Source organism: Tursiops truncatus, chromosome 10 (assembly GCF_011762595.2).
Source record: "Tursiops truncatus isolate mTurTru1 chromosome 10, mTurTru1.mat.Y, whole genome shotgun sequence".
Lineage (NCBI taxonomy): Eukaryota > Metazoa > Chordata > Mammalia > Artiodactyla > Delphinidae > Tursiops > Tursiops truncatus.
This window is the reverse complement of record NC_047043.1, coordinates 23,090,834-23,101,343: the sequence shown is the minus strand read 5'-3', so window position 1 is coordinate 23,101,343 and position 10,510 is coordinate 23,090,834. Positions and strand designations below refer to the sequence as shown.

General features: G+C 55.0%; 1 protein-coding gene across 2 annotated transcripts; it reads left to right on the top strand.

The window, feature by feature from the left end:
* The first annotated feature begins 932 nt into the window (after window positions 1-932).
* CDSN (corneodesmosin) lies at window positions 933-9,213 on the top strand. Of its 2 annotated transcripts, XM_073787820.1 has the most exons (3): window positions 933-1,657; window positions 1,752-5,225; window positions 6,985-9,213. In XM_073787820.1, exons 2-3 carry the CDS (start codon window positions 5,141-5,143, stop codon window positions 8,415-8,417), a joined length of 1,518 nt encoding a protein of 505 aa, XP_073643921.1. In that variant the 5' UTR covers window positions 933-1,657; window positions 1,752-5,140; the 3' UTR covers window positions 8,418-9,213. The 2 variants fall into 2 exon arrangements, with proteins under 2 accessions (XP_073643921.1, XP_033719868.1); XM_033863977.2 differs by having other exon boundaries at window positions 933-5,225.
* The last annotated feature ends 1,297 nt before the right edge of the window (window positions 9,214-10,510 follow it).

Here is a 10,510-nt window from a genome sequence, read left to right as displayed (position 1 = left end):
CACAGGGGATCCCACTGTGCCAGCTTATCCATTTAGATTAGACGATGCTGATTCTTCCCCATCTGCCTTGACTGACCTCACCTACAAGTGACTGCAGTGGGGACACTATTGCATTTTATGTCAACATGGAGTCATACAATTAAATAATAGAATAGGATCTCTAATAGATTTAGAGAACAATGGCTCAGTACCTTGGACATGGCCGGTAGTCAATAAATGCTTAGCCAATAAGAGAAAAGAACCTTGAACTGGTATCTTGGTATAATCTAATTATAGAAGCTGAGTTACCTTGAGAAAGCATTGGGCACAGCCCTCAGCCTTTGGGCAGAAGAATAATGTCTTTGGACTAGACAGAAGAGTTGGTTATCTGCTCTCCTTTGAAGATCTCTAGGCAGGGAAACTCCAAACGACTCATTTGTTTATCTATTTACCCATATAATGGTCATTTATTGAGCATCTACTGTGTGGGGTGCCAGGTGATGGTGACAATCTCAGGGAGAAGTTTCAGTCCTCCCTGCCCTCGAGGAGCTCTGTGTCTAGAGAGGAAACAAATATGTATTAATAAATCATGACAATAAAATGTGATAAAAGTTAAATTAGGGAGGGGCACACCCGTGCTAACTCCTCTGCCAATTTCACGTTTCAAACTCATCTGACCAAAGACTTGCTTTGGTATAAACTTAAGCTCTCTTACTGTACATTTTCTCCCTCTAATCTTTAACTAACTGCCCACCAGGTGTCTAGCACTGGCTCAAATAACTTGTCGAATTAAACCAAACCTCTCTCCGAAGGTTTTTCCCGCTGATACCCTTCTCTTTTGCAGCATAATCTCAACTGTGATGGGGACAGACAGGATGGTGTAGTGGTGAAGGCATCGGATTGTGACCCAATTCGTTGTTCCTACTCTGCCATCTGATCTCTGCGTGGCCCTGGGATGTGAATTTAGGGGATTTCCTTAATAATCTCTAAATTCCCACGCAAGGTTGACAGCCTCCGTTCTTCGTCCGTGATGTTCCACGACGTACCACCAGAGGGCAGCATAGAGACTCCTCCAAGGCGTTTCCCTCCAGAGTCCTCCTTGTCGTGCCGCTAACATCATCGCTCGCCCGGCCTCCGTCAGGTCCCACTAATGCCGGCTTAGTCGCCAAGGTGACTCCTCTAAGGTGAGTCAGGCACATGAGGTAAAATGAGGCAGGCGCTGGGGCCCTCAGGAAAATTCAGGCCAGGTTGCTTGCCCAAGTGGTCCATTATCTATTCTTTCTCTCATTATTAACTGAGTTCCCTCCATGAGCCACGCAGCGCTAAAGCTGTGGAAACAGCGGTGAGTCAGAAAGGAGGGCCCCACCCTCCCGAGGCTTACCTTCTCGTGGGGGAAGTGAACAACACGCAGATGCATACAGGTTGTATGTAATACGCTATCCCGTCCTGATAAGAGCTATGAAGAAAAAGAAGGCAAGAGGAAGGACATAGCGAATGATATGGCCCGTGAGTGTGCGGCTGGAGGGCTACAATTTCAAATAGGAAAGTCAGAGAGGGCTTCTGAGAAGATGGCAGGTCACAAGGACTGAAAGAAATGAGAGACTGAGCCAGGTCATGCAACGATCCAGGGAGAAGAGGAAAAGCTAGCTATGTGTAGCCTACAGCATCAGGATGCCAGGTAAAGCCCCCAGCTACTGGTAGCGGGCATCATCTTAACGCCCGGAACTTGTGTCTGCAGCTCCAAAGGATAAATAATAATTTCTGTCTCCTAGGAGCATTGAGAGAATCAAGATTAATCCTGCACGTGCAGATGTTTATGATGAGCTGATTGTTACACACTGTCGAGGAGGAGTCTGTCCTTCTCTGGTTCTAGTCCTGGGGCCCCAGAGAACAGAGCTGGACATGGGACGCCCGCCTCTCCAATAGGATTCTGTGTTGACTGGTGTGTTACCTGTGTGTGGGGGTGATGCATCAGGCACCAGGGGCACACTGTGGGGTGAGAGAAGCTCCCTGCCCACGAGGAGCTCTCAGCCAGAGGGATTCGGACAGTCCGGGAGAAGGAGAGAGGATGGGCCCCTGCAGATCCCACCCCCGGAAACAGTGAGGGCCACAGCCTGCCTAGAAGTCCCTCCTGGGACAAGTCCTTCTAGCCTCTCCTAAGCACATTCAGACTCTGCCTCAGTCCCCGTTTTCACCCTTTCCTGCCGGATCAGGAGGGAGCTGGGTCTCTAATTCTGGGTGACCAAAAACAATAAAATGCATGAATAGCAACAGTGGAAAGAATGACTATTTAATAGCTGAGTGTAATGAGCAGACAAGGGGTGCTGTTTTCCCTAACACTCGCTCCACAGAACAGAGAAGAGGAAAAATATTATTGTTACTCTGAGAGCTAACCACGGCCTTATATTCACCTCCTCACAAGACAGGAGGGCTGGTGGCCACATCAGAGGTGGCTTGAGCAGAGCTATGAAGTCTCAGACTCTAGGAGCATGACCGTCACTCAGCTGACTCCCGGCTGCTTGCAGGAAGGCGGGGGGAGGAAGGGAAAAGAACGAGGGCTGGGGGGACACATCGCCTGTGGGCAGAGCCCCCGCCTGCCAAGTGTTTCCTCTACGGGATGCACTGGCTGAGGCTGCTCCTTGCTCTGACCCCGATCTTCACTCCCATGTCCCTGCTGTGGTACCCGGGTCCCTTGGAGGATGCAAGCGGGGTTGCTAAGGGGGTGAGAACAGGGCCGGGAAGAGCAAAAGTAGATGCTCACCAGGTCAAGTTCCAGGAGGTCAGTCCTAGAGGAGAGAGTGATGGACGAGGGAGCTGAGGGGGAGAAGCAGGAAGGGTGTAGCTGAGTATGGACCACACCGTGGAATGTATTTTGAGGGAGTTGATGTATTTTGACGGGGTGGAGACTGCTCCCCAGAGCAGCAGTTCTCAGCCAGGGGTCACGCGTTATGCTGGGGTGAGAGTCCCTGAAAGAGTCGCTTAGGCGATTTTTTTGCACAGCACTGCCTACCCCACCCCAGCATCAGATGAACGCCTTGTCCAGGGGAAATCCCCGTACTTCCTCTTCGCGGCCACGTGAGCTCTGCCATTTGTTAATGGAAGTGTGCTGTATCCCTCAGAGGAAAGAGCTCATCCAGGGGAGAGAAGAGTGGCTCAAGGGAACAGTCACTCACGAGGAATGAGGGCAGGACAGACAGGCCCAAGAGAGAGCACAGGTGGGTGGCTCTGTGTCAGAGCCCAGTTCACGTGCCTGCTGCCACTGCCCGGCTAGACCAAGCACTCTTTTTTTTTTTTTTTTGGCTGTGTTGCGTCTTTGTTTCTGTGCGAGGGCTTTCTCTAGCTGTGGCTAGCGGGGGCCACTCTTCATTGCAGTGCGCGGACCTCTCACTGTCACGGCCTCTCTTGTTGCGGAGCACGGGCTGCAGACGCCCAGGCTCAGCAGTTGTGGCTCACGGGCCCAGCCGCTCCGCGGCATGTGGGATCTTCCTGGACCGGGGCACGAACCCGTGTCCCCTGCATCGGCAGGCGGACTCTCAACCACTGCGCCACTGGGCGCCTCTCTCTTCCACTCCCATTTTGGGTGCTAGGGGACGGTCAAGGGCTAGATTCGCTGGTAGCCACTAGCCACAAGTGGCTATTTACATTTAAATGAATTAAAATTAAGTAAAATTAAGAATTCAGTTCCTCCAGTCGGTCATACTAGCCCCATTTCAAATGTTCAGTGGCCACATGGGCTCTGGCTACTGTATTGGGCAGCACAGAGAGAGAACATTTCCATCATGGCAGAAAGTTCTATGGACAGTGCTGGGCTGGGTCAGAAGCAGGGCAGGAGACAGAGAAAGGGAGAAACGAGCCGAGGGCTCCGGCGGTAGGGCTGCCTCTGTGAGGAGACCAGGGCAGTGCGGGAATGAGAGTCCAGGCCAGGGGAGCAGGGAGAAGGCTGGGTGGGCTTGGGGAAGAGGCAGAGAACCTGACCCGACTCCCAGGTCCCGCCTTCCAATACTGATACTCTTGGCAATACCAGTGAGCAATTAATTGGCTGGGGTGGGGTCAGGTTCCAAGCGGAGGGAGGGGAATGCGATGGTGGAGGAACCACCCCCTCTTAGCAGGTCTCAGGGCTCTGGTCCTCCCGTCCTGCCCTTCATCCTTCAGGGACCCAGGATTCTGCTGGCCCTCCTTGGTCCTACCGTGGATCCTACCCAGACCAAGCTGGCTGCTTCCTGTTGCTCATCCAGGCTGGGCAGTCAATTAATGGGCGACAGGGCCACCACCTTCCCAATTAGTCTTATTAGCCTCTTGCTCACACACTGGAGCCAGGGCCACCCCTCGGGGAGGGGCTGTGAGTGGCCTGTGAGTAACCAAGGCCCAGCTATGACAGGGGTCCTCAGCCCAGGCCTGTCTCCGGGCTGAGGCCTTGGCGTCCAGCACCTGTGGGCCGTCCCTGGAGCCCCCCGGAAGGGACAGGTCAGGGAACTGGCTTTGGAGTGCAGACTCCAAAGGTCCGCTCGCTGATGACACACGTAATAGCTGTGCGGCAAGCATGGTACTTGGGCAGTGACAGCAGGGCGTGGGGTGTAGATCCTTATACCCGGAGGAAGAGAGTGGAAGCTGAGTGAAGGGTCTCAGGGAAAGGGGGGCGTGGATCCAGAGGCTGTGGAGGGCTCCCAGGCGGGGATAACCGTGAGGCGGGGGTGCGGGCCACAGCAGGTAGCCGGTACTGAAGGGAAAGTTGAAATGCCCACATCTGTGCGTGGAGGGAGGACGAGCAGTCAGAGAGGCCAACACTGGGGAAGGCAGGAGGGTGAAGGAGCCAGGGGACTGGGCCCCATGGTGAGGGTGGCCGCCCAGGAGTGAGCGGCCTTCGGGGCAGAGCACCTGGTTCCAGGTTAGGCAACGAGGAGCCCGGGCAGGCCAGCCAGGTGTTCCCAGGGCCATGGTGCCCCACACTGCAGCCACCCCTGCTGCTGAGTAGGCAATACCCAAACAGTACTTCAGCTCCTCCCGGCCACACCAACCCCCCCCCCCCCACCGCCCCCGGCACCTCCACCTCCACCTCTCCTCCCCTCCCCACAGTGACTCCTGCCTGGGAAATGTCCAGCCCTGACATAAAGGCCCCGGGTGTCCACGAGCTGCTGTCACTCAGGAGGCCACACAGTCCAAGATGGGCTCTGCGCGAGCATCCCGGATAGGGCTTGTGGGAGGGCGGGGGATGTTGGCATTGCTGCTGGCCAGTCTCCTCCTGCAAGGTAGGAGGCCGGGGGCCCTGGGCGCAGAGAGAGTGGGGAGAGGAGGGGGGCAGGACTGCAGATGTCAGGTCAGAGAAGGCTGGGGGAGCCCTGCGTGGGGAGAGTCCAGGAGAGGACCCAGCGAGGGCGGAAGGGCAGGGGCTCTGGAATCTGATGCTTGAGTCTGGGGGCCGCTCCTCACTGCCTTGACACCTCAGGCAAACTGCTTAAATTTACTGAGCCTCCGTCTCTGAAACTCTAAAATGAGGCTAAAGTTAACACCTAGCTCTAGTTTCTCTATGAGTCTCTAGGTAATGTGTGCCGCAGTGCCGTCGAACTCCTAGACAGTTATCTCATGTTGGCTGTTGTTGTTATTATTATTATTCGAGTGCTAGAAGATGGAGTTGATATTTAATAGTCATAATAGTTGTCACCATTCATAGGGCCCTTTTTATGTGCGAGACACTCCACCAGCACTTTAACGCATTAGCTCGTTTGATCGTTAGAAGGATGGTGTGAGAGAAGCGTCGTCACGCTACACGGGAAGACACTGAGGCTTGAAGAGTTTAGGAAACCGGCTCAAGCTCACAGATTAGAAAGCAGTTAAGCCGGGATCCAAACCCCAGGCTGGGTGACTCCGGGGCCTGTGCTGTTGATCACGGTGACCTTGCCCATGGCCCCGTGGCTGTGTGGCATCGGAGGAGCAGAGGAGGAGCGCGGGGTGGGGGTGGGGGGCTGGCTGATTAGTGCAGCAGAGTGAAGGGGGCGGGGCTGCGGGCAGAGCTGGGGTTTGGCGTGGAGGTGGATGCATTGAATTTCTTTCTGAGGAGAGAATGGGGAACTCACAGAGTGTGGAGACCTGGTTTTTGGTGGGGTGTTCAAAGGAGGAATGGCAGCAATAAATCATGTCTGATGCCTTCTGCTTTTGTAAAGCACCTTCTGCATGCGTGGTCACATCTAGTGCTCACCGTAACGCTGTGAAGAAGGTAGGGCAGATCTGGCCTCTCCAAATGTACGACCTGAAGTACGTGGCTCTGTCCACACCACTTGGGACCGGAGGTGGTTAAGGTGGGGAGTAGAGGAAGGGTGGGGGGAGGGGGAGCCTGGGTGAGGAGCAAAGGATTAGTTAAGGAAAGAAGTAGAGGCAGAAGCGGTCAGATGTGGGCCTGGGGGCAGGGAGGCACGCGGTGCTGGCCAGCGGGGAGACAACTGATAAAGGTCAGGGGCCTCGGAGGAGGGCTGCATCCTCGTGTCCCTGAGCTGGGCTCGGGGTGCAGGGTCCTGTCCTGCTGGTACAAGCGGGTTCTGAAGCAACAGTGCGCGCCCCCATGTCCTGGCCCCCACCCAGCTTTCCTGGCATGGGCGGTGCCGAGGCGGGAAGCAGAATTTCCATTCTGTACCCAAGCCTGGCCTCTCGAGGGGAAGCTGGCGACCCAATCATAATCCTCAAGTGTCCTGTCCTCTACTGCTGTCCCCCTGCCCCTCCCCCACTTTCTCTTTTTCTCAGTGTCTGTTTGGCTATTTTTCCTCCCTTCTCAGTCCTCTGTGGTTCTGTCTTTCATCTCCTCCTTCCATCTGGTCCCACGGTCTCCCCCACTTCTCAGAGTCTCAGTCTCCCCCACTCTCCATCTCTTTGGGGTCTCCCTGCCTTTTCCACCCCAAACTCTCCCTGGGCTCCTCTCAGGAGAGATCAGAGTAGCAGATGACTGAGGTGGGTCTGGGAGGGGAGAAAGGAAGTCCAGCCTCTCTGGCCCTTGCTAACCACTACTTTCCTCCCCAGGGACCTTGACCAAGAGCATTGGGACCTTCTCAGACCCCTGCAGGGACCACACGAGTATCACCTCCCCCAGTGACCCCTGTCTCCTGGGGAAGGGGAGCTCCAGCAGCTTCAGTAGCCAAAGTGGCTCCAGCAGTTCCAGCAGTTTTCTTTCGAGTTCCAGTGGCTCCCGTGGCGGCTCCAGTGGCGGCTCCAGTGGCTCCAGTGGCTCCCGTGGTGGCTCCAGTGGCGGCTCCAGCAGGTCCATTGCTACCCAGGGTCGTTCTTCAGGATTTCCGTTATTTAAGCCAGGAACGGGGTATTCGCAGATAAGCTACTCCTCTGGACCTAGCCCTAGTCTACAGGGTGCATCTAGTTCCTCCCAATCAGGAAGCCTCAGCTCCCAGTCTGGAGGAGGCTCGAGCTCTTCTGTTTCCCAGATCTCCTCGATGTCCAGCAGCAGTGGCCAGGAGGTCAACGCCAAGCTGAGTCCCTGTAGTTCCAACATCCCTGACTCTCCCTGCAGTGGGGGACCCATCGTCTCGCACTCTGGCCCCTACATCTCCAGCTCCCATTCTGTGTCTGGGGGTAAAATGCCTGTAGTGGTGGTGGTGGAGCAGCATGGCTCTGGTGGCCCCAGAGTGGGTCAAAGCGTCCCCTGTAGCAATGGTGGCCTTCCAGGGAAGCCCTGCCCCCCCATCACCTCTGTAGGCAAATATGGCAGCTATGAGGTGGTGGGTGGCTCCTCTGACAGTTATCTGGTCCCAGGCATGACCTACATCAGGGGCAAAATCTACCCGGTGGGCCACTTCATCAAAGAGCACCCCATCAAAGGCTCTCCAGGGGTTCCCTCCTTTGCAGCCGGGGCCCCCATCTCTGAGGGCAAATACTTCTCCAGCATCCCCATCATCCCCAGCCACAGCTCTTCTAGTTCCAACATCTACCAGTCGGGAGCTTCCTCGGCCGTTGTGTTCCAGCCGGTGGGCTCTGGTGGGGTCCTGCCCTATGGCGTTGGCTCCAAGGGCTCTAAGGAGCCCTGCTCCCTCTCTAGCTCTGGAGTCCACAGCAGCTCTAGCCTTTCCAGCAGTTCTGGTTCATCTTTCCAGCCCTGTGGTGGTGTTTCCCAGAGGCCCAGCTCCTCACCAGGCACTGGCTCCTTCAGTGGCAGCTCCAGCTCCCAATCCCATGGCAAAATCATCCTCCAACCCTGTGGCAGCAAGTCCAGCTCTTCTGGTCACTCTTGCATTTCTGTCTCCTCTTCAACATTGAGTAGGCGTCGAGCTGGCTCTTCCCAACATGACCCCTCAGCTGGTGCCAAGCCCTGTGGCTTTGGCAGCTCTGGAACGATCCCCTGCCACTCCATCCAGGACATCCTAACCCAAGCGAAACCCCTGGGGCCCCAGCTAGCTGACCCTGAAGTTCTCCTACCCCAGGGAGAGTTACCTAACAGTCCATAAAGCAGATTTTGCCTACACACACGTGCAGGCACACACACACACACACACACACACACACACACGCACCATCTCCCAGGTGGGAGAAGTCCAGGAGCCCAGCCATGGGGGTAGCTCAGTTTTCTCCCACCCTCCCAAGACAGCTGCTCTGCTTCCCCCGTTGTCCCAATGTGGCAGACTCTCCCTTATCAGCTCTTCTTTCTTTACCTCCCCAAATTGTAGGCTCCAAATCCCTTTCCTCATTCTCTCCTACTGTTTAGATTCCCATTGTACTGCAGTGCCCTCCCTGCCAGATACCCTCTCCCTAGCATTTCCTCTGCCATTTCTTTGAGACAGTATAGTCCATTGGCTAACCCTACTCATTCAGATTCTTGACTGGGAACCCCCTGAAATGTCCTACAGTAACTCTGATGCCTGGACAAGCCATCCCCTCCCCACCCCCCTGCCCCCCCTTTGCCAAATAAAGCACAATCCAAACAGTTATTTGAAAACAGTGACCATTTTTCACTGATCTCATTTCACCATCTGGTCAACCAGCATGATATCCTGTTGGGTTCTCACACTCCCAATTCCACTCCCACGCTCCATTATAGAGCTCAGCACACCCTTTTTGAGTTCCCAACATTCCTCTTTGTCTCTCAAGGTCTCCATCTCAGTCCCCCTTCCTGGCTGCCACTTCCCTCAACGTTCAGAGGCTTCCCTGTGTGTAGGAGATACCAGGGTAACTGCAGAGACTGGAGCAGGCTCCCTGCTCTCTCTGGGTCCTGGACAGATGTCTCAATAAACTGTGTGAACTGGATTAGACTTTTTGCCTTCTTGGAGCCCTGGGTCTCCTCTTGGGACCTGAGTGATGCTCTCCTATGCCTCTAAAGGTCCTGTGTCCCCCACTTTCATTCATAAATTGGCCTGGTATTTCTTACATCTTACAGCTCCTCCCACAAAGGAGGAAAACCATAAATATTTGTTAAACTGAAAGCAGGGGTTAGTTGGTCTCCCAGATCCTTCCTCTCACATCTCTTCTCTCTTGTTGCCCCAGGAAATCCATTCTTGTTCCACTGCCCATTCACTCTGCAGTCCTCCCCTCTCCTTACATAGAGCCTTAATGATTTCCTCCCCCTCCCCACCTGACTCCTTCTCCTTATCCATTAGTTGGCCTCACCTTCAAGATGCCATCCTCCCTGGGAGTCCTGAGCATCGATTTCCTGGGTTTCTGGGACACCAGGAGCCTTGGGAAGGCTGGAACACAGCAGCCCGGACCACATTCCTGGGGACTGAGTAGGAGCTAAGGGGGGCGTGGTTCTGGGAGCTGCGGGTGGAGGAAGTGAAAGACAGAGAGGACAGGGGCATGACGGGTGTGCAGCCGAGCAAGGTGACCCACTGACCTACATTGAAACGCCCCAGCCCATGACAGAACAGTGTCCTTCCCAGCAGTGTCCTCTCCACCTTCACACTCCTGCTGCCTCTGCTGTGGTTCTAGAGTGAGAGCTGGGAGAGGTGAGAGGGCTGAACACTACAGTGGGGAAGGGGAGGTGGCCTCCATGGGAGAAGATTGAAAAAGTAGACAGGGTGCCAAGGGCCACGCGACTATGTTCTGGAGACAGCAGGGAAGACACTGAGGCCAAGGAAGCTCTCATGCCCCAAGGAGGGGAGGGTGGGCTGTGCTCACCCTTACAGGAAGAGCCTCACCCCAAAGCACAGGCCACCTCTCAGAGCCTCTGCTTGGCTGCAAAGGAATTCACTCCCACCTTAGGATCTAGCTCATTCCCTCCTATAGGGATGATGTCAGCTGGCCCCAAATCTAGGACTGTTGTTGAATTCTCGAATCAGCAGAAATTTGTTTTGTTGATCAGAAATGACCTGGGGCAGCTGAGCCAACCTGCAGGGTTGACTGAAGACAGAGGAGGGCTCCAGAACAGTCCCGTTTCTGTCATCACTGTGGGGTCACCCTTGGTTACCATGTGCCCCCTGGACTGCAGCCAATGACAGGAATCAAGGCCCTCAGAGGCTCTGTGGACTGCAATTGTGGGAGGGACGCAGCCTCTGACACGAGTATTCCTCTAGTTTCTGGTGTGATCCAGGTCAAAATGTTTTGCAAA